Source organism: Seriola dumerili, unplaced genomic scaffold (assembly GCF_002260705.1).
Source record: "Seriola dumerili isolate Sdu_G_001 unplaced genomic scaffold, Sdu_1.0 BDQW01000011.1, whole genome shotgun sequence".
Classification (NCBI taxonomy): Eukaryota; Metazoa; Chordata; class Actinopteri; order Carangiformes; family Carangidae; genus Seriola; species Seriola dumerili.
Genome location: NW_019174266.1, coordinates 4,556,126 through 4,578,429, shown reverse-complemented (window position 1 = coordinate 4,578,429; position 22,304 = coordinate 4,556,126). Strand labels below are relative to the sequence as shown.

Sequence of the window (22,304 nt, the reverse complement as noted above, 5' to 3'; positions counted from 1 at the left end):
ACGGCCAGCTCCGACAGCCAGGCTGAGGGAGGAGAGGAAGAGGCTGCATCTGCTGCATTGGCATGAAAGGAGGGAGTGTGGGAGAGTGGAAGAATCTCCGTCTTCGCCTTTCCTGCTTTTCTGTTGGCATGGAATTGGCTTCTGCCAGACGAGCTGTCTTTAACCATGATTTTATCATCTCTTGTTCCTACCAGGCTGGTGAATAAATCTATAGACACATCTTGGCTTTTGTAACTGATTCCTCTGGTCTGTCACATCATCATTTATGTAATGGAAACTTTTACAGACGATTATCACCTCTGCCAAGGAGGTGCTGTTTTCACACGTGTCCGTTACGCAGAAAGTACTGAACTGATTTGCACTTAACTTGGTGGAGGGATGGGACACGGGCCGGGGAAGAACCCGTTAAATGTTGGTGCCAATCCAATCAAAGGGGCGGATCCTCAACATTTTCGTCAATATTTCACCTTGAACAGAGATGTCCCGATCTGATCCTAATCAGGCGCTGCTCTCCTTTACCACAGAAGAATTTCACTGCATATGAGAGTGAAAATTAGTGTGTGAAATGCACGGATGCAAAGTGACTGTGATTTCTAACATTGGCAAATCACACAGAAATATAAAAACTGATAATAAGAGAGAGGAGCGATAACAGATTAGTGATTAAAGAACAGTGTATGAAACATTCAGCTGGCAGCTTCTCATTTAGAGCTGGAGCTGTCTGTGACGCTCTCAGCTCCGGCCTTCAGCTCATATCAGCCATCGCTAATTAATGTTAAATGTGTGACTAACAAGTCCAACATTGATCTCTCTGCTCAGTCAGAGTGAGAAGTCTTCTCTACAGCGTTAACATCAATTTCAAGACTAAATAAGTCAAAGGGACCTAAGTCCTAAGTTTCTCATTCGAGCATTGTTTAAACCCATGTTTACTGGCTAGCTTGTTTTTTTTCTCCTTGCCTTTGCGGGCATTCACTGTGCTCCTTTGTGCTGCCACCTACTGTCCATCAGTGGAATAGCATGAAGCTGATGGCAGGAATGAGTATCATGTTACCCACGTTCATCCTTATACACATAAACAAAACAGGAGCCTACTCATTAAAACATTGCTCTATAGCACTATCGGTCCTCTGGGTGTCATTAATTGTAAATAACAGACAAAATGAATTTCAAAATTCCAAAACATTTTTCATTAGAGGAGTTATCTTGACAATAAAAAATATTAAAGTGTATGCACAGTACAGTAGTATTTATTTGGAGACAAGTATCTCAGAGCTGTACCGATGATTTTTGTGGTTGTCTTTCAGATGATTCCTCTGGATTCCTTTGTCGGGCAGAGTGCAGATGGTAAAATGGTGCCTATCATCCCAGGAGGAAACAGCATCCCTCTCACTTTCTCCAACAGGAAGGAGTATGTGGAAAGAGCTATTGAGTACAGGCTGCATGAAATAGACCGACAGGTAAGACTCTCTCTGATCTGAGTGCTGCTGTAACTACAGGTCTGTTTCAGGACTGTTTTAAAGTTTATTTTGTTAAAGGTGACTCCTGTGTGTAAAGTATTATTCAAGATCAGTACGGATGAAGACGTGATTACACACATACAGTCCACACCACACAAGTATTTGGACAGTTACACTTCCTCTCACCACACTTCTTTAGTGCTTCAGCGTATTTAATTTGAAATAAAATCATGGATATTAAAGTGACAAAAAATGTGTAACTGTGAAAAAGGAAACCCCTCAAGCTCTTTCCATCGGACTGAAGCAGCAAATTTAAGATTCAGTCCTACCCCGAACCCTAAACCTTCACCTGCCTGTCGTCCTCTCAGGTGGCGGCGGTTCGCGAGGGCATGTCATGGATCGTGCCGGTGCCGCTGCTGTCTCTGCTGACGGCCAAGCAGCTGGAGCAGATGGTGTGCGGCATGCCGGAGATCTGCTGCGACGTGCTGAAGAAGGTGGTGCGGTACAGAGAGGTGGACGAGCAGCACTCCCTGGTGCAGTGGTTCTGGCAGACTCTGGAGGAGTTCTCCAACGAGGAGCGGGTCCTCTTCATGCGCTTCGTCTCCGGACGCTCAAGGCTGCCCGCCAACACCGCTGACATCTCGCAGAGGTTTCAGATCATGAAGGTGGACAGGGTGAGTGGATCAGGATCTATGTGCTGCAGTTGTGCTCAAACATTTAAGGGTAACTCCATATTACAGTTTTACACGCTCGGGGGATATTCACTGAGGATTTGTGGCTTTTTCTTTAGGCTTTAAACAATGTCTGAGGTTTTGAGCAGATACAGTGAAAGAAGAGCAGCTCCACTGGGCTCATTTACATTTGTAGTCTTAGTTAAAATCTTGCTTCATTAAATAATTTGGTGATGCAAATTTTTTGCACCTCTGATGGTAATGCTAAGTCTTTGGACTCCGGCGCTGTACTTAACATCAAGCAGTACCCTCAGGGGCTGAAACATGAAGCCAACACTGAAGTGCTAGAAAACTGCAGTTCCTCTAATGGCCACTCGAGGCTGGCTCCAAAATCGAGTCGATCCCCAGTGACTCCCGTGTTAAAATGTCCAACTTTACAGCAGAAATAAACATGTTTACAGCCTGATACAAAAAACCATTCAGTTTCTATAACTGATTTCCCCCTTCATGACAACTGTCCAGGGGGTGAATTTTTATATAGTTCACCCATTTACATTTTATTAAACAGGTAATTGAAGGCGTGGCTGCTTTGAGTGACAGGTGTGAGAACATATGCTTGCCTTAAACCGTTTTCGAGTGAGGCACTGGCAAGATGGCGATGGCGGAGCAGCCCACTCTGAGCTTCAAATCTATGAGTGACGTCACAGAGGCTACGTCCATCTTTCTTCACAGTCTGTGTTTAACATCCAGATATGAAAGTGGTATCGATCCTCTTTTCTAACTCTCAAACAAAGCGAACAAATGCATTAATGCAGAACTATTCCTTTAAGTTTGCAAAAACAATGCCATCGCCAAAGCTCGTTTTCTTCCTCATTTATTTACAGAACTGGAGTTTTGATTCTTTACTGAATAGGAGACTACTCCTGCACAGTAGCTGTGTTTTCACTGTTCATTGTGAGAAAGAGCTGAATCACAATGAGCAGAATTTCTGCAGTGGAGACTTTACAACAGAAAGTCTTTGTTCAGCCTGCTTAATAGAAAGAAAGTGATTTGTTTGACATGTTGTTCGTCCACATTGGAAATCAAAAGTGTTTATAGTTGTTCTAAACGTCCACAGTCAAAGTGGAACGATACTCCATCCGTCATAGAGAGTGGGGAGACACTGTATTATTTAAATGTTGGGATAACCACACACATTTTTCTCCCCTGGAAGACGTTCACAGTGTTGCACTCAGTTCATATGAAAAGTGACAGAAATAGAAACGAAGAGAGAGCTGGAGAAATGTTCAAACCCAGCGTTTCTCACCTCCGCACGGCTGACCAATCATGGCATGAAGTGGGTGTGAATGTCAGATTTCAGAAAGCTACAGAAACGTCTTTGGACGTTTCTCACGTTTCTCACCGGCTTTTTTTAATGTGAAGTATTTTCTGTTCAAAGTGTTGAAGTGATGTTCTCTCTCTCTCTCTCCCTCCCTCCCTCCCTCTCTCTCTGTGTCATCCACAGCCGTACGACAGCCTGCCCACCTCTCAGACCTGTTTCTTCCAGCTGCGTCTGCCTCCGTACTCGAGCCAAGCCGTCATGGCGGAGAGGCTGCGTTACGCCATCAACAACTGCCGCTCCATCGACATGGACAACTACATGCTCTCCCGTAATGTGGACAACGCCGAGGGCTCGGACACGGACTACTGATGCAGGCAGTTCCACACGTGCACACATGAATAAATTAGAGTCCCAGGAAAGACCGGGCATGGACTGTCTTATTCAAACGACACACACGCACACACACACGCACACACACGCAAACCCAGAGATGTATCGTCATCACTGCATCAGTTGTAGGGAACTCCTGAGCAAATGGGCCACTTTTTACATCAGTTTTATGTACTTTAACAGCACAGGTTTTCATTTCTCCTTGTGGTTTATTAGCAGTTTTTAATGACACAAAAATCCACATGAGAAGTGCATTTAGTGTTAATTTTTTTTTTCCATTACTCCACATCCCATTTTCAGGGTTTCTGCATGGAGGTTATGTTTATTTGTTTGGAAATGTGTATAGAATATAAAAGCAAGTGACGGTGAAGGAAAAAAAAAAAAGAATATTGTACATTGTGTAAAATGCTTCATTAGGAAAATGTTTTGCATAATATCCATATTTATTGTTTTCATTGCCTATGCCGAGTTTCCCAAAGCATACAAAAAAAAAACCAACAATAAATGCTGCATAATTGATTTGTTGTTCTGCTGCTTAAAACAGGAAAAAAGAGACAAATGTTTTCTTTCAGAAAGCAGACGTCACATTTATTTCAGAAGTACAAAATATCACAAAGGCCATCTTTCAGGGGAGTAAATAAACTGTGAAAAAAACAAAACTATATACATGAAGGAAAAAACCTCCCGACATGTTTAAGCACTGTGTTCATGCTTTCTGATCGTGTTGGTAAACGGACAGGTTTGGATTTTTACACGCACGCCACACACGTTGACTGATTGGTCGTTGTCACACATCAGACCTAACACAGTGTCTGCACAGGCTGAGCAGTGAGAGCAGCAGCTTCAGTCCTCAGTCTGTCTGCACAGGATGCGTTCAGGTACAGCGTTGAGTGTAGGTCACCCATGCACACAGTCAGAGCTGGGTTTGTTACAGTTGAAGTGTTTCACAAGATGTCTGAACAACGCGGCTGAAACTCCTCCTCCGTCGAAGAGTTTTATAATGTGAGTCTTTGATTCATTCACAACCCACATTAACACTTAATTTTAAACTACTTTGTAAAATTGCATTGGTTCTGTTCAATTCACGGTGCCTCGCTTCAGTGATGTGCAAACAGGATTTGTTGTTGTTGTTGTTGTTGTTGTTGCGTCATCGCAGGCAACAAAAAGCCTCCCGTTTACCCACAATTTTTTTCATCTGCGGTGGCAAATCCAAAATACTTTAAAAATAATACGTTACTTCTTAGATGGTTTCTGATTATCCGTTGCCATTTTTGCATATTGCAACTAAAAGGTCAACGGTCTCGTTTCCCGCTCTTATGAATCCCTCCCAGAGGAGTACAAGGACCAACCTGCTGCTCTCACACTGGAGATTTTCAATTCACAGATCAAATATTTAATTTTTCTCACATTTCAATGATAGGTCAGATTTCAAAAGAAAAAAGGCCTTTGTCACTAGTTATTCCTACTTTCCATACAGGGTGTGAACCCGTTTCTACTGTTTGAAGAAATAAGGGACGAAATCTCGGTCTTCACAAAGATGTTTTTACAACTGGCTTCATAAGTCTGAGTTTGTCCAACCAAGTGCATTTCTTCCACAGTTACAGTATTTAAACTCCCTATTTCTGTTTCCTCAGACTATGTAAGTTTGTTGTCTGAACCAAACATCAGCAGTAAACCTCCAGGACAAAGGTATCAACATGATGACTCATTAGCTTCAAGCCAGTATGGAGAGAAATTAAAGATGACAGCAACCAATAATTAAATATTGTAACAAGATAAACTTGAAAAAATCCAAACCTGTCTTTTACATGGTTTCAAGTCTGGTTTCTGAGTTTTCCTCTGGGATCGTTCTGTGTCACAACAGTGTTTAAATCAAACAGTTTACAGACAGTCACAACTGGTGACCAAATATATTAGAAGGTCTTCACGAAGGTCAACCAGCCTGAACCTCACACATGCAGCGTGTAAAAGAAGAAAACAAACCACGACCGTCCAACTTCCCGTGAGGTGAGAAAGAGCTGGGCAACAATTCAGTATTATCTTAATCAACTCTCAGTGGGTGTTATATCATGTGCTGCTGTTTAAATCGATGATTTTAAGCTAATTATAATTAAAAACTGACAAACTGGTAAATTTCAGTATTGGAAAAACAGTTTCCTCCCTGAATCTACTGTTGAACAAAGGTTGTTAAAAGTTTGAGATGTTTCTACCCGACAGCAGCTCGTCTCTGATGTGGTCAAACTGTGGTGTCAGCATGAGGTAGAGGAATCATTAAAAACCTAAAGAGAAGCAGATCAAACAAAGTAACAGTCAAAGTATTCAGGTATGAAAACCAGAGGTCTCCATTAAACCTAATGTAATGTGCATTCATTCATATTTAGGTCCATAAATACGATCGTGTCCGTGTGTTCAGAGGAACTCTGCTCATGATTTCTGCCTCTTTTGTTCAGTCAGTCTTGTGTTGAGGGAAAATGTCTCAGCAACGCCGCCCCCCCCCCCCCCCCCCCCCCCCTCTGCCAACATTGTTTTAACCTTTGGACTCATTAAAAGATGAAATCCGTCCAACTCAAACAACCCAGAGGCCCTCAATTCCTCTCACACATGACCACTGTCGAGTCATCTGTGACTGAAACAACAGTCAAATCTGTGCTGTCATTTTAACCCAGAACCTCTCCTGTATTTTTGTGTCACACTCTGACCTCGAACAACTGAGCTGCAGATTCAAAAGAAGACTTAGAAGACTTTGAAACATGCTTTTTTTTAAGGCCTTTTAGTATCTTCAGGCTTTGTGGAAGCCATGTTGGGCCTGAAAGATGAGATCCTGTCCCCGGATCAACTGTCCTCTGTGGGCGGCTACGACGGCCAGCCTCCGTCTCCCATGGCCCTGGGAGCGATGATGCTGTCCTTTGCCTGCAGGAGTCTTTCCAGACAAGGCGAGCTGATCTTGAAGGGCAGCGGCCCCCGGCTCAGACGAGGGTTAGCGCTGAGGCGGCGCGGGGGCTCCGTGTGCGAGTCGGTGCTGGAGGAGACGGCGTTGTCTTGGGTCGCTTCATTGCTGCAGCGAGCGGACAGGGGGGAGGCAGAGGCGGCGGGCTGGCCGAGCGTCGATTCGAGAGTTTTCAGGGAACATATGGGCGACGTGTGAAGCCACTTGAGGTGAGTGGAGGAGTACAAGGCTGTCGGGTCCACATCTGAGATGCGGAGAGACGCTGGAGAGGAGGGAGGGGAGGCACTGCTATGATGCTGCTGGAGGAAGAGAGGAGAACATCAACTGTAGTAACAAACAAACTCTAAACACAATTGATTTGACAAAGATTTCGTCTGTTCTTTCAGTTGCTTAAACGTCCCATATTTTACACTTCCTGTGTTTTATTTGAAGTGTTGATCCATAAGAAGGTACATTTGTGTTTTTAAGAACCAAAAACCATCTCAGTGTAATTTTACATCTCCTCTCTCAGGCTTCTCTCTGGAGCTCAACAACAGGTCAGTGAGCCAATCAGAAGAGAGGAGGCTCTGAGCCCGTGTTCTGAATGGCTGATTGTTTTCTGAGTGATTGAATAAAAATAAATACATCAGGTTTCAGGTAAAAACACTCAGGGCAAACACTAAATCCTGCAGGGGTGGATGGTGGGTCTGAGGGGGCGGGGCTTGGGGCGTGGCTGAGAGCGGTGCTTTGTTGTGACATCATAAAGTTCCCGACGGTTCGTTTTAAGGCTCAGTGTCTGAATACAGGCTGTGTGCATTTCTCTGTGAACTGAGCGCTTTGACACTTTAACAGCATTAATATAGAACCTAGACCTGATCTATAATCAGAGAAGACATGGAAATCTACCTTTATACAATATGGGACCTTTAATAACTTCAAACCTGTCTGGAGGGATCTTTACATATATGTGAGATATGGTTGTGAACCAGCTCCTTCTAAACTGATTCCCTGACATTTAGTGAAGTGACTCAACCTGAGCCAAGAACAACTGATTAGTTTTTGCTGATGATCTGGATCTGAGAGGACAAACTGAAAACGACAGAGAGGGCAGATCTTTAAAGATGTCGAGATCCATTTCCCAGGAGAAATAAAGTGACTGAATGATTTGTCTGGTTTGCAGATGTTTCTCTTCTGTAAATCTTTCTACTCGCTCGGTTAAATTTAGTTTGGTCGTTTCCAAATGTGGATTTATCCGTCAAGAGAGTCAACACATTCTTGTGTGCGAGGCCGCTCTGGTTTTCCCCTCATTACTTGACCTCGTCTTATGAAACTGAGCCTGTTGCTGCTGGAAATCATCGCCAGCAAAAATACATTAATATATTCACGGTCCTCTTCCAGGATCCTGTTACATAATCTGATTCACAGCTCTCTTCTTACCATCAGAGCCTCATTACCAAGAATTCAGACGCTACATTAACTTTTTGATGTGCAGGATTTTTTATCTTTGTTATTTTTAGAGCTGCATCTTATGACTATTTTCGTTACTGATTAATCCACCTATTATTTTCTTGGTTAATGGTTTATAAAATGTGGAGAGCATAATGACAGTTTCGAATGTCTTGTTTTGTCTGACCGACAGTGTAAATCTAAAGATTCACTTTCACAGATGAATACAGACACCAGAAATATTCACATTAAAAAAAGCTGGACTGGACTGACTTGCTCATGGATTAATCCTTGCAGCTGCATTATCGTTAACATATTTTACCTTTTGCTTCTTCGGCGGAGTGCTGTCGTCTGTGTGGAGCAGGCTTGGTTTGATATGAGGGAACCAACTCTGAAGCATTTCTTCTATTTTCAGTATAATGCTGAGGAAGCGTCCACTAGAGGAGAACAGAGAAAAACAGTGTTGTTATTATTATTATTATTATTATTATTAGTATTCAGCTTCTTCACTAAGGTAAAAGTAGCAACACTACAAAGTAAAAGTACTGCATCACTAGTTAAAGTCCTGCAAAGAGCATGTTCCTCAGGTGAAAGGATAGAAAAAATGAACTGAACTTTAAGGCTCAAAAGTAAAAGTGCTCATCATGTTTTATCTGCTGACGTTGGTGGAGGTGGAGAAAACTTTAACTGCTCTAAATACGATCTGAAGAAGATATTTCTGGTTATAATCAGGTGCTAAAAACATCTTCCTAAAAGTAGTAAATTAATCTGTCAGTGCAGTAACAATAAAGTTCTGTATTCAACGTACATTCAGTCTTGAAAATAAGAAGATCCCGCATGTTTCGGTCTCTCTAGACCTTCATGAGAAGTATTTTAAATATTGTAAGTCTTTTCTTTAAAGTAAAATACTTCTGGTGAAGGTCTAGATAGACTTAACATTAGGATGATAAATAAATTGTGACCGTGAGAAAGACTGAAGTGACACTGCTGCATCTAAGACATTCGGATGTGCGAGAAAACCTGATGTTTATAGCTCGAAACACTAAAGACTTAGGCAGATTGCTGATGTGGAATTAAGTCAAATTAAATTTGCTATAGAATATACTGTTATACAAACGAGAATTTGCATTGGAAACTGGATTCTAACACTTTGTCAGATTAAGATTAAGAAAATAAGAAGAAACAACATTGACAGGGCATAAGTTGATATGGTGAACCCGTTACCTAACTGTATCTTATTTCTACATCCGGCATCTATGGAGCAACATTATCATTCATTTAGATTTGTGTTTATATCCATCTGATGAATCTAACTAATCTAACTCCAGTCTTCCCTCTCTTTTAGCTGTGTGTTTGGTCTCCACCAGCTCCTGAGGGAAATATCTGGCTCTTTAGCAGCTAAACGCTCCACCGTGTTCACCAGCTGCCGAAAAACGATGATGAGAGCGGTGAGAGTGAACCAGGACAGTAAAGTGTCTGGACAGAAAAACAATGAGCTGTAAAGTTGAGGGCAGGATTCTCTGTAGGGTCGTCACTACGAGCGACACCTTCCTCATTGTCACTTTAAAGACTCGATTACAAATGAAATGACTTGATAAGAAGGAGATTTTGTCACTGAACAGAGGGTTTATAAACCAGCTGCTACAACAGATGTCAAATCAATGTAGTGGAGTAAAAAGCACAGGATTTACCTTTTGAAATGTATTGAAGAATAAATATAAAGCAGCATAAAATAGAAACTACAACTATAGTCTAGTTTCTCCAAACTGTATTTAGTTACAGGACAAAGTGGTGAGTGAGTGATGTGCTGCTGACAGGACGAGGTGAAGTCATTTGTTTCTTCACACTGTGACATTTTTCCAGCAGAGGAGTTTTCAGCTGCAGATTACAGAGTCGGAGTCGAGCCGCCCTGCAGCTCAGATGGCTTAGGGATGTCTCGCCAATGGCCATTACATAAGCCTTATAAAGCCTCTGCCAACACATTAGGCGCTCTGCCTTTATCTGATTGGTGGACAACATGAAACAGCACAAAGACTGAATAAATAAAAAGGCTGCGAGGGGGCGAGTGGCCGGCTCATCTCTGTATATGTGCATTCCTGTCCGTCTGTGTGATGCTATCTGAGCGCACGTCCACATACAAGCATCACATGACAAGTACAGAGGAAGACAAGCAGTGCATGTTCAGTTCCACATGAGAAATGTGACCGCAGCGAGCCGCTACTGCGGCGCTGCTACACACATGCACGCAGGCTGCAGCACACACGTGGCAGCGGGGGAAGGCCCTCGTTCCATTCACCGGCTATAAATAGAGCAAAAGGCCCCGGAGCAGCCTGCTGAGGCCCCGCCCTCCGCTCACAGCCATGAGATGGAGTCAAAAAATGAGCGACTTCAGCCAGGACAGCATCACATCACACAGACACACACCGCCCTTCTCAACGTCACACTATCAGTCTGTAGGGTTTCATACACTCCAACACAACGGTTTGGCATTAGTGGAAGAAGTACTCTGTTACATGTGAAAGTAGAGAAGTATTATCATCAAAATGTACTTCAAATATCCAAAGTAAAAGTATTTCATCATTATTATTTGTCATATTTCACTCATTACGCAGAACGACATATTTCAGAACAATATTTACAGCAGTGTGTAAAAGATTTAGGCTCTTGTCTATCACACAGCACCATCACTCGGCTGATAGGCATCAAAAATTTAGGGCTTTAACTAATAATTATTTTCATTATCAGTTCATTGGCCAATTATTTTCTCAATTAATCATTTAGTCTATAAAATGAGTTCAAGTTGACATCTTCAAAAGTCCAAAGTTATTCAGTTGAATTAGATCTTAATGTCTAAATTTTGCATTTAAAACAATTATTGTTCAGTTACATTACATTATGTTAGGATTAATATTATTAGAGTTTAATTTGATTCGACAAAATACTCTTAACTCAAAGTCCACTTACTAGCTTTGCCAGACCTTTCAACCACATATGATAGTTTTCATTGGAGTCAAATGCTGACAATCGAACCAGTTTTATGACACATGAGCAAACACCAAATGATAATGAAGCCCATGAGGTGCAGTTAAAATCTCTGGAAAAGCTCAAGTCAAGATTACGACTATTTCCAGCTCTGCCTCAATTACAAAAACAAAATAAACTTAAAAATGAAAACATGGTATCAGTATACCACCAACCACAGCCTCACAGCTGCTGACGCTGTGGAAGAGGAGGTGACTGAGTTTACAATAAAAAAAAAAATACTACATTTTTAACGAGGATAGGATTTATTCCACACTGGGTCACATGAGCAGGTACAGCTGTTTCTGTTTCAGGTCACTGTGCGGACAAGTGAGGAACTGAGATTTATTTCACTTCAGAAAGGGAATCCTGTCGCTACAGCCTGGAAACCTTTACATTTAACTCACTAAAACTAAAACTGATCGGACATCAGCTGTGAATGGAGGCAGCAGCGTCGACCTCGCTGCTGTAAATGTCTCAGTTAACCTTGACTTTACGGCCTCTTCACTATCAGCATCGCTGGATTTGCTGCCATGTCTTGCCGCCTGTGTCGATGCACTGCAGCGATTTTATTCTGCCAAATGTGAAACACCGGAGCCTAAAAAAACATCCAATTTGTTCTGGTGGTGGATGACTCAGATATTTTCCCCACACCGCAGGAAGCATGTGTGTTAAATCTGACATTACTGGGACAGATCTGACGCCACCTACGCCGCAGCGCTCCATGTGTGGTCCAGCTCAGACGCTCGGTGTTAAACAGAGATGTTCACTTCACAGCCCACATGTCAGTTTTATGTGTCACACTGGGAGAAAGTGTGGAAATGTACAGTGCAGTATAAGCTCTGTTTTTGTTACAGAAAGCAGGTCAGCCTCTTGGCCAACAGAAGAAACAGTTGACCTGCTGCTGGATCACTCAACAGCATCTGAAACCACATTGACAAAGGCACCAAACTGTGTCTGACAATAAGTGTAACTTCTGGAAAACGACAAACTGACATTCACGTCCTCTTCACGCAGCGACTCTCTCTGATGTGCGGAGGTAAGACAACAGTTTGAACTTCTGTCTCGAGCTCTGTTTTTCTGTTCCTCACATAACATCCGTCACTTCTCATGTGAACAACCAAGTGCAACATCATGAATGTCTTTGAGCAGAGACTGTCTGAAAGTGTTTGATTCAGCACGTCAAATGACACAAATGTAAACGTCAACGCAAACATTACGCGTGAGCGAAATCCAATATTTAAAATCTCTATATAGTCCTGTCCAAATATCACAATATACAATACAATCATTGTGGGGGGGTGAGGTTGTATTTTATTGTTGTATATAATATTCAATAATACATAATTATTAATTTTTACAATTTATTATTATTTAATTGTATGTTATTTTTCATGTATAAGCGATGCTGCCACGAAACAGGAGCTCAAAGTTTTATTTGTCACATGCCTGCAGTTAAAAGCTCTAGTAAAAAGATCTTAATCAAGATTAATTTGTCCATCTAATATTAATAAGGCCAAGAAGTCCGTTATAGTTTTGTTTTGTGACTTTTATTTATAGTGTAAACAATTTAAAATTCATTTATATTTCCTGTAACTGTCACCTGTGGTAATTAAGTTTTTATTCAGCTGTAAAATATTTGTACTCGGACATCGTTGTCACAAAATGTTTGTTCATCTTAAGTGTTTATATAAAAGTCAGAACTGGCCATCAACAGATTTTTATTATTCTCAAGTATCAATAGCCTTCAAAATAAAAGTAAAATGACAGAGTTTAGGATGTTAACTTCTAAATGTAAGAATCTAAAAGTCCACGTTCAGCGGAGTCCTTCAGACCGTCACAGGAAATTAAACTCACTGACGTCAGATGTCAAAGTTTCCCTCCAAATAATTCCCTGCTTTTGTTTTAATCTGCACTTAGAAGCACGTGGCTGCAGTGAACTGTGTCTGTACGGTGCTGATAGAGTCGTGTGAGCTGTAAATCACAGACAAGTGTATGAAACGACCTTCAAATGTTTTCCTGTGATTGTCAAACAAACTTCACGGCGCTCACTGCACCTTCATATCAGATAAAATCTGTCCACCTGACATCAAAGGCTGAGATGAGCTTTAAAAATGAAGATGGAGACCAGCTGGAAACAGCCTTGTAGCATTTGTGTATTAAGCCTGTCTGAAGTCGCTCAGAGTCATATCTCATGTCTGTGACGTTACCGAGGGTCGTAGAAAGTCCAGGAAGAAAATATGAGGCAGGGAATAATAAGTTAGTCTCTGTGAAATTTGTCCTTTCAACAACATCAAATACATTTGGTTTAATATTTGAAAGTTTGTCATTTAAATTATTAATGTTTGAATAAGAACAAAACCACCCCTTTGTTACGGTTAAATGTCATGAGAAATGAAGGTTTTATTAAAAAGTCATCTGTCGTCCTGTTAAAGTGCTGTCTGCAAACCACTGTCTGCACCAAAGATTGTTTGTGAGGGAAGACGCTCCACTCTGTAACACCTCTGTACCATCTCATCTTTTATATCATATCAATAATTTAAGCTCATAAACTTAATATTTGTGAACAAAGACCTTCAGTGTTTAGATCAAGAGGCTTGTGAAAAATAATGTGTAATAAATGAAGTAGGTTACTGCTGTTATTTCAATACATCAGATACATATTTCAGGTGAATATAAGTATTGGATCGGACACAGATTGATCGGGACAGTCCCAGTTGAAGACAGTTTGAATAAATGTAAGAAAAGCAGCCCTGTACCTCTGCTCCTTAATGAACAGTAACCATCAAGTGCGACCATAAGTGTGTCTACCTTTCCAAAACTATTTTATCTAACACGCATTCCTGCCTGTGTTCAGTCCTCTGATGGTTTTAACTGCTGTTTATCTGACGTGTGGCTGTTATCTCTCTATCTGATCCAGGCTGACCTGGGACTGAAAAAGGGTCAACACAAAAAAAAAAAAAAAAAAAAAAAAAAAAAAAAAAAGAAAAAAGAAAAAGGAAGCACTGACGAGGAGATGTCGAAGCTGCTGAAGCATTTCTAAAAAGGTATTTACCCCATGTTTGGATTCTGAAGGACCCCCAATATTCTCTGGATACGATCCATAGCGACGCTCTCTTGGAAACTGCTGAGACCTGCAGGAGAAGAGAGAGAAATCTGCCTTGAGCACGAGGAGAGGCACGTGGCTTTTCAGCTCGCCTGACCACAGATCTATCCACGGTACCGATCATGACCTCTGCTGTGTGACATGAAGTTCTGTACAGACTTTCAGGTACACACTGAGGTACACATTTGTGGATTTAGTTTTAAATGTTGTAAAAAAAAAATATTGAGTGGTTTGTAATTTAACGCTCCCGTCGAGATGAATTGGAATACATTTTCTGATACCTTGATTTTCATCTAGCGCCATTGTCAGGTCTAAATTTCAATTTGTCAAATACTTTGTTTTATGACTAAATACCTGCAATACTAACTAACTAACAAATTAATTACCCAACTAATTGCTATCGGCCTCAGCTGAACTCTGTTTAGTGTTGAAATCAGAAAAAAAGTGGAAAATGCCTGTTGTAATTTGCCTAAGGTGGCATCTTCAAATGTTTTGTTTTGGCAGACCAACTGTTCAAAAATGTTTTAATTGTTTAATTTGCTCTTGCATGGCATTAAAAAGCATCAAATCCTCACATTTGAGGAGCTAAAACTAGCAAATACCTTAGGCTTTTATTTTGAAGGACCTACAAGTTTGCATGAAGAGCTCACAAACATAAAAACATTCCCATTTTCACAAATTGACAAATACATTTCTAAATAAACAGTAATCCAAACATGGCTGGTCACTTAATTATTTCTTTTTTTTCAATCAAATGATGCTGAAACTGTTTCATTTAATGTTAGAAAAAATCTATGTAATGATGATCGTTGTATTTTGTGTCCATATTTATTTGACAAAATATCTTATGATGATGATGATTATGATGATCTCCGAGTGCATCATCTCATACCCTCCGCACACAAAAAAGCGGAAGGACTCGGTTTATGACTTTACTGCTCTTTTATTTGCCACAGTAGCATTTGTGTGCAGGAAGAAGTGCAAACAGCTGTTCTTCAGTCCATATCTCACCTAAATCATGTACAACAGCGTGTCTTTGATCCAGTCTTTCATCTCTGAAGCACTCTGAGTTTAAAAGGATGTTAAATGACTCGTGACAGCTTTGATCCCTTCCTTTGTTCTACCACTGTAATTTTCAGTGAGCACCGTGCTTCCCTGAATGTTTCACTCTGGACAGTCAGTTTCGATATATATAAATATATTTCACATATTCATTAAGAGGAGAAAATCTTTTGAATCACTTGATGAACAAAAGGAATGTACCACTGTCATTTATCATCAGATGAATTTAAATCTCAAATTGTTTACCGATTAATCCTCTGTTGTAATTACATATGTTATGACATTTTATTCCGTTATGTTAAACATGTGCAGACACCACTGGGAATAATGGAGGAAGGCGAGGAGGAGGGCAAGCTGGACAGTTGACACAAGCTTAAAGAAACGACCAGTGTTTAAAAATGAGAGCAGAGCATCGTTTTGCTTCCATAACTGGACGTTTACAGCTGAAACAAGATGTTGGGGAAGAAAATAATGAGGGGCGGTACTGTCAGGTGTGAAATCGATGGAGCAGCAGCTGGATGAAAAAGATTAATGTGATGGGTGGGTCAGACAGAGAAATTCCTCATAAGTCAAGTAATGGTTGCTTTAGTAAAACAGGTTTGCAGGCCCACTGGTGCTGCATGAAAAATCACAGGATCACCATCATTATCCAAGTTCATGGCAGTTCATCCAAAGTCTGGACCAAAAGTCTGACTGACAGACTGACTGACCAACATCATGCTACTGAAAATATTCTGTGTGAGTTGGGTCTGATTCAGGAGAACATCCAGTGAAATGCCTTTATAATCAACCCCACTTTGGGTCAGCCATACTAACATGTTGTGTTTACAGCGGTGTGATCTGTACAGAATGTGCCCATTAACAAACCCGAGCAGTGAAATCTGGAGTTAGACACTTACGTTCAGAGTACCTGCCTGATCTCAGGCCCCGCAGGATGGACGACAGCGGCTGGATGTAGCACTGCAGCTCCGTGCACTGTGTGGAACAGATAATTGAGTTAGCATTCATGCTATCAGCGCTGCACCACGTAAAGTGCTTTCTAATAGCCACTTACGTGTACCCATCCACAGCAGAGCGCTGCTTATTGTTTACCTTAAACTGAACACAGGGTTGCACAACTCACATAATCACCCAGACCGCAATTAATTTAATGAGATGAGTGAGAGAGTGAGTGACTGAGTGACTGACTGAGTGAGTGAGTGAACAGTGTGTATCGCTGCATAGTTACAAGCTTATCTGAATTTCTTCAATTTCTCATTCTGTCAGGGACTTATTGATTTACAGCTTATTGACTTTTCACCCGTTAACAATCTCTCCCATTTGATGCCATTAGCCTCGTGTTAATACTAAAAGTAGATGTCCGCAGGCTCCTTCAATAAGAGGCTGCCATTAACAGCAGAGAGAAGCTAATGGAGAAACTGATAGCAATCAACGCCTTCACACGTGGCTCGCCAAGCTGTCACACTGCCGCCTTCTTCCGCGAGCATCACTCTGTGCCTCAGACTGATACATGAGATGCGATAGCACCATCAAACTGGCACAGTCAGATCCTGTTACACTGGCTGATATCACCAGGCTGATGTCAGTGCCTCTCTGCAGCTGATTTGTCACCTAGAGTTGTAGTTTACTTTTAGGGTGCACCACTGTGTTGCTGTTTAAACATTATGACGCACAAAACCAGCAGCCAAGTGCATCGACTGAACCTGATCTGACGTTTGTGTATAAAATCAACTGTTAGTTTCCCACTATACTCTCATCTTGTTCAACTGCACCATCTGGATTTATGAGGTTTCTTATGGTGCGACATTCAGCTAATATGGGAAAGAAAAGCTCTTCTATCATTAGTCCATCTTTCTATCAGTTAATAAGGAAAGACTTACACCTGCTCAGGTGGAGTGTCTTAACTCTAACTTGTAACTGACGTGTGTGGTGCAACTTGTTTTTCAGTTATAGAGAGACTCTCCTGCAGCTGTGGAACAACAGCCATCAGGTCCATAACCTGGCCTCAACCTCATCCAGCACCTCTGGGATGACCTGGAACACCGACCGTGAGCCAGACCTGATCACCACCATCAGTGTTGGGCCTCACTAATGCTCCTGTGTCTGAACGAGAGCAAATCCCTGCAGCCACCGGTTAAAAGTAAGTAAGAACATTTATTTAAGTGCGGCCCTTACGTTTATCTCACAACTGCAGTAACTTTATTTAAAAGCTGAAGTGCAGGACTTTTATATATAAAAGAACATCCACTGCAGTGGATAGGTTTGTGTACTGGTGTGATGAGCATCACTCACACATTAATTTGTCTGTTGGAGACCGGAGCTCTGTTGAAGTACAAGGTCATGACATTACACAGCTGTTTTCTTACTAATACTCAGGTGTCCACACTGATAGTGAGATTAATTGGCACACACAGGTGGCAAGTGTCTGAATGAAAATCCATCCACACCTCCATTTCCTTCAGGGGCTTTGTCCACCAGAAAGCAAAAAATATGAGGGGGTTCTTATCAAGTATTGTATGTTAAGTACTTATCAATATCAGTTAGCCTCCAGTACTCGTTAGGCTCTAGTTTGCAGTATATGTGCAGGAGAAAACCTCTCACCTTGTGCCAGAATAGTTCATTTTCAGTGTCTGGTTGAGGCTTTTCACAGAGTCCACCTGAACCGGCTCCGTGTGCTCTCTTCCTGGTTGAATGATGCAGTGACTCCACAGAAAGTTTCTGCTGCCAACAAACGGAGGTAAATCCCTGAACTGGACTCACTGCTAGGGTCTTCCGGGCGGTGGGAGAGTCAACGCCTCCATCTTTAAAGTCACAGCAGTGACTCCGCCTCCTCTGGGTCACCCCAGACTGGAAGCAGCTTGTAGGAGATTCCTTTGATGATGTGGTTGATGATGATGATGATAATGATGATGATGATAATAATGATGATGGTGGTACTGGCAGCTCCTCTGCGCACTGAGGACTTAATCTCTTTGGGCTGTCGTAGTCGTCCTCATCGCTGGCGAGCCAGTCAATGGAGTAATCCGAGTCTGAAGTCGACATGATGGAGCTGGACTCTCAGCCAGCAGAGAGCATCACGGACCTGCCAGACAAACACACTGTGTTGTAAACAGTATGTCAACATGTTGTGATGAAGACACACTTTAACATGTTTCTGTGCAACTGCAGAGTCAAGTGTTTGGTTATACTTAACCTTTTAACCCTGGTGGGTCAGTCATTATAAACTCATGCCGTACAGTTTGTCCAAACACACTTAACTTTTTAAATTCTCATGGAGATCCCAAAGCTTGTAAGGATATCAAATATGTCAGACTGAATTTTGGGAAAATGTGTATAAAATGAGACATCTAAAGTATATTAATTTTATTGAAATGGCACAGCCATCTAAACATGGAGTCTTGAGTTTGAATACTTCTCTCAGTGTAAACATCATATGGCTTCAGTGGAGAGCTGGAACGAGCTTAAAGAGAATATAAATCACACATCAGACAGTCTGTAATGAGATGATTTTAAGCAACTTAAAGGTCCTAAATTGTTTAAAGGTAGATTTCCATGTCTTTTCTTGATTATAAAGCAGGTCTAGCTTCTATATTAAAACTGTGAAAGTATCAAAGCGCTCAGTCCACAGAGAAATGCACAAAAGCCTGGATTCAGACACTGAGCTTTAAAATGAGCCATAAGGACTTCTGTAACTTTGTGATGTGACAACTACAGTCACCATCCTTAACCACGGCCCAACCCAACTCAATGTCCAACCCTTTTTTTCTTTTTTTTTTTGCTGTTTTAACTTTATTAACAACACGACAAAAAGCGACCATTGTGTCGCTGAGCTAGCAAACTACATGTCGAGGAAACGCTGCACAATAGTTGGATGTTAGGAAGTCAATATATCATTAAACAGCTTTTCCCAGGGATAGTAACATCAGAGACCAGTGGCTAAAGTTAACTTTCTCAGAAATACCAGAGCATTTGAATCTGAATTTGACCATTTCTTCTGCTCATTTCATGGCTGAGTGACCGTGGCCATTTGCATGTACTGGTGAGTTTTATCAAGCTACAGTAGCAGGCTACTATCTGTTAGCTGTGGTTGGCCTGGCCGTGCCTCACTCAGAAAACAGTCAGATGAGAGGTGCAGAGAAAATAAGGATAATTATCATTTGTTGCAGCCCTTATTAAAACCCACAGTACTTTAGGTTCTAGTAGAGATCCCTTTTACAGAGCTAGTTTCCTCTTATATTTCCCCATGAGTAGCTTTAAAGTTGGAAAATATGTATCAGCTCGTTCCAGCTCCTCATTGAAGCCACATTATGTTTGCACTGAGAGAAATATTCAAAGTATTTATTTACTTATTTTTTGAATGCTTTCATCATTCCACACACGTTTCCCCAAAGTTCAGCCTATCATATTTAACCTCTTTGGAAATTTAGGGATCTCCATTAGATTTCAAAATAAAGTTCAGTAGGTTTGAACACTTGAGCTGCAAAGCATGAGGCTGTAATGACCGAGCCACTGGAGGAGGAAGGAAGGGACTCAGGGAAATCAAGAGGTTGAAAGGTTAATCAACATGCATAAATTAGCTGCAGCCTCATTTCGACAAAGACTCCATCAAAGCCATGATAAACACCTTAGACAGTTACACTCATACATGTAAATATAATGGATTTCAGACATGAGCTCTAGGAATTGGCAGATAAATTAGGAAACTGTTAGAAAAGGACAAGATGTGGACTAAGTTTATGCTTCAGCAGCTGAGAGAGAATCACATATTTCAACCCAGATCTCTTTATTTCAAAGTTCAACATCCACGTAGTCTGAGACGGGGCTGTAGCCACCAATGAGGACTGTAGATGATGAGGTTTGAACGACCTGAGGAGGAGTTTATATTCTACATTTACACACTTAATAATTCTGATCCTGATCTGTCTTTAAATGTGACTGTTGTTACACAAAGAATTTTGCTGAATCATTAGTCCATTGATTGACAATAATTGACAATTTGTCTCCAACTACTACTAATATAAATTAATATAAAGTATTCTTGGCGGTTCGACTGTTCGCAGACCTACAAAATACTAAAATCCATAAAAGAAAATGTAGAGATTTTGTATTTTTTTTGTGCTCCAATCAGAAAAAAGAAACTTATTTAGATTAAACATAACTATTATTTTCATTATTGATTAATTTATAGATTTAATTTTATTATTCAACAGATTTATCTTTAACATATCTAAGTCTTTAACATATCAGAAAACAGTAAAAATACCCATTGGAATTTTTTAAGCCCAAGTTGACATATACAAATGTTTTTGTTCTGTCCAACCAATTTACTGTCACTGAAACTTACAAAACCAGAAAATAATCACATTTTAGAAGCTTGTACCAGTGAATTGTTGGAGTCTATGCTTTAAGAATGGCTTAATCAGTTATTAAAAGCACATTCATGTTAGACTTATGAGTTACAGCTCTTATTTAGACTATCAAATGTAACCGAACAGTTAAACGAGTAAATAAATGCCACTATAATAGCTTGAACATAAAACGTTATGGATTTCTTGGTGGCTAGACAATTAATTGTAAGGGTGAAGGGTTTTGCTGGGGTCATTTTGACTTATGATGATAGTTTCTAAAAATCCTGGATCCAGCTCTGGTCTAAGTTCCTGTCATTCGTGTAAATTTCCAGTTCATCCAGAACATGAGTCCCGCACTCAGAGACATTACAGAACAGCGTCCTGAAATGACTGAATATAGAGGCCAGTAGATTAAATAACCCTCCTCTGCCTCTTCCAAATGGGCAGGTCGTCCAACATTATGTAAGAAAAAACATCCAAACACAGGGACCTGTTTCCCTTCGCCTGTCAGTTCACACACACGCACGCGCACACACACACACACACACACACACACACACACACACACACACACACACACACACACACAGCTGACACAAGTGACGAGATGTAAAATGCAGATTCCACAACTTCACGACTCTAATGTCTGCTGAGATGCTAAATTAAAATATGCATTAAAAGATTAAATGCTGTGGGAACTTCACTGCTACAATTTCACCAGCAGAGGATTTTTTTTTTTTTAACACAACCACAGAAATAACCTGAACTGGCGCGTTTCAAACCGCAAACATCACCTTTAAAATCCGTGTTTTTTGAGGGGTTTGTTGTTTCTCTTTTTTGCGCAGAAGCTTCTCACCTGCGCGCCACGACCCTCTCTCTTAAAAACAATAAAATATGAAGAATCCAGGTGAGTTGTGAGGAATGAAAGCAGGAGAGGCGGTAGACCGTCACTTACCAGAAGTGAACCGTGCGTTTCCCCCGTCCGGCTCGGTGATTTGAGGACATGCAGCAGCCGTGTGTGCGGACGCGCTGACGGAACAGAGCTGACTGATGATGGAGCGAAACCATGAAAGCAGCAGACGCAGGCAGGCGGGCGGGCGGTCGTCCCATCCAGCCCGTGCAGCCTCTCCCTGGGCAACGTGTCGCGAGAGGGGCGGGGCACAAACGTCTCCCTCCGCCGGTCTGCGCTCCTCCCCGCCCCTATCTGATCCACACACACACACACACACACACACACACACACACACACACACACACACACACACACACAGGAAACAGCCTCACAGCATTGTGGAAAAATAAATACAGGAGTGGGAGCGGACACGTGATTACGCCATGACGAAACACTGTACCGCGTCACCACCTTCAATTAATCTCCCATTGGATCAGAGTCTCATTGCAACACGTGACAAGCGAGAAGCCTAATTAATGCTGCCTTAAAGGACTGTCTGGATTTTTCTGTAGACAGAGGGGTGGAGAGTAATTGATAACTGTTTAATCATTTAAGTAATTTTTATGCAAATATGCCAAAAATTCACTGGAAACAGCTTCTCAAA

At 41.3% G+C, this 22,304-nt stretch overlaps 2 protein-coding genes across 5 annotated transcripts in view; one reads left to right on the top strand and one right to left on the bottom strand.

Annotated features, from left to right (window-relative positions):
- Nucleotides 1-6,306, top strand: part of herc1 (HECT and RLD domain containing E3 ubiquitin protein ligase family member 1) — a 57,355-nt gene extending 51,049 nt beyond the window's left edge. Inside the window, exons 77-79 of the mRNA XM_022748819.1 lie at nt 1,305-1,457; nt 1,826-2,131; nt 3,633-6,306. Coding sequence (XP_022604540.1) covers nt 1,305-1,457; nt 1,826-2,131; nt 3,633-3,818 — 645 coding nt within the window. The 3' untranslated portion in view covers nt 3,819-6,306. The remainder of the gene's footprint in view (nt 1-1,304; nt 1,458-1,825; nt 2,132-3,632) is intronic.
- Nucleotides 6,307-6,358: 52 nt separating this feature from the next.
- Nucleotides 6,359-21,846, bottom strand: LOC111224333 (circadian-associated transcriptional repressor-like). 4 transcript variants are annotated; one of them, XM_022748790.1, is made up of 6 exons: nt 21,704-21,846; nt 18,002-18,498; nt 16,300-16,375; nt 14,288-14,366; nt 8,534-8,648; nt 6,359-7,085 (listed from the first exon to the last, which is right to left on the bottom strand). In XM_022748790.1, exons 2-6 carry the CDS (start codon nt 18,440-18,442, stop codon nt 6,693-6,695), a joined length of 1,104 nt encoding a protein of 367 aa, XP_022604511.1. In that variant the 5' UTR covers nt 18,443-18,498; nt 21,704-21,846; the 3' UTR covers nt 6,359-6,692. The 4 variants fall into 4 exon arrangements, with proteins under 4 accessions (XP_022604511.1, XP_022604502.1, XP_022604520.1 ...); XM_022748781.1 differs by having other exon boundaries at nt 18,002-18,482; XM_022748799.1 differs by having other exon boundaries at nt 6,359-7,082; nt 18,002-18,482.
- Between the last annotated feature and the right edge of the window lie 458 nt (nt 21,847-22,304).

Coding starts and splice junctions, on each gene's coding strand:
- LOC111224333 (XM_022748790.1), bottom strand. CDS start 18,442: ATGTCGACTTCAGACTCGGATTACTCCATTGACTGGCTCGCCAGCGAT. Junction 8,649..14,287: donor CTTCAGAATCCAAACATGGG/GTAAATACCTTT, acceptor GTTCTCCTCTAG/TGGACGCTTCCTCAGCATTA. Junction 7,086..8,533: donor CTCCGCCGAAGAAGCAAAAG/GTAAAATATGTT, acceptor CTCTTCCTCCAG/CAGCATCATAGCAGTGCCTC.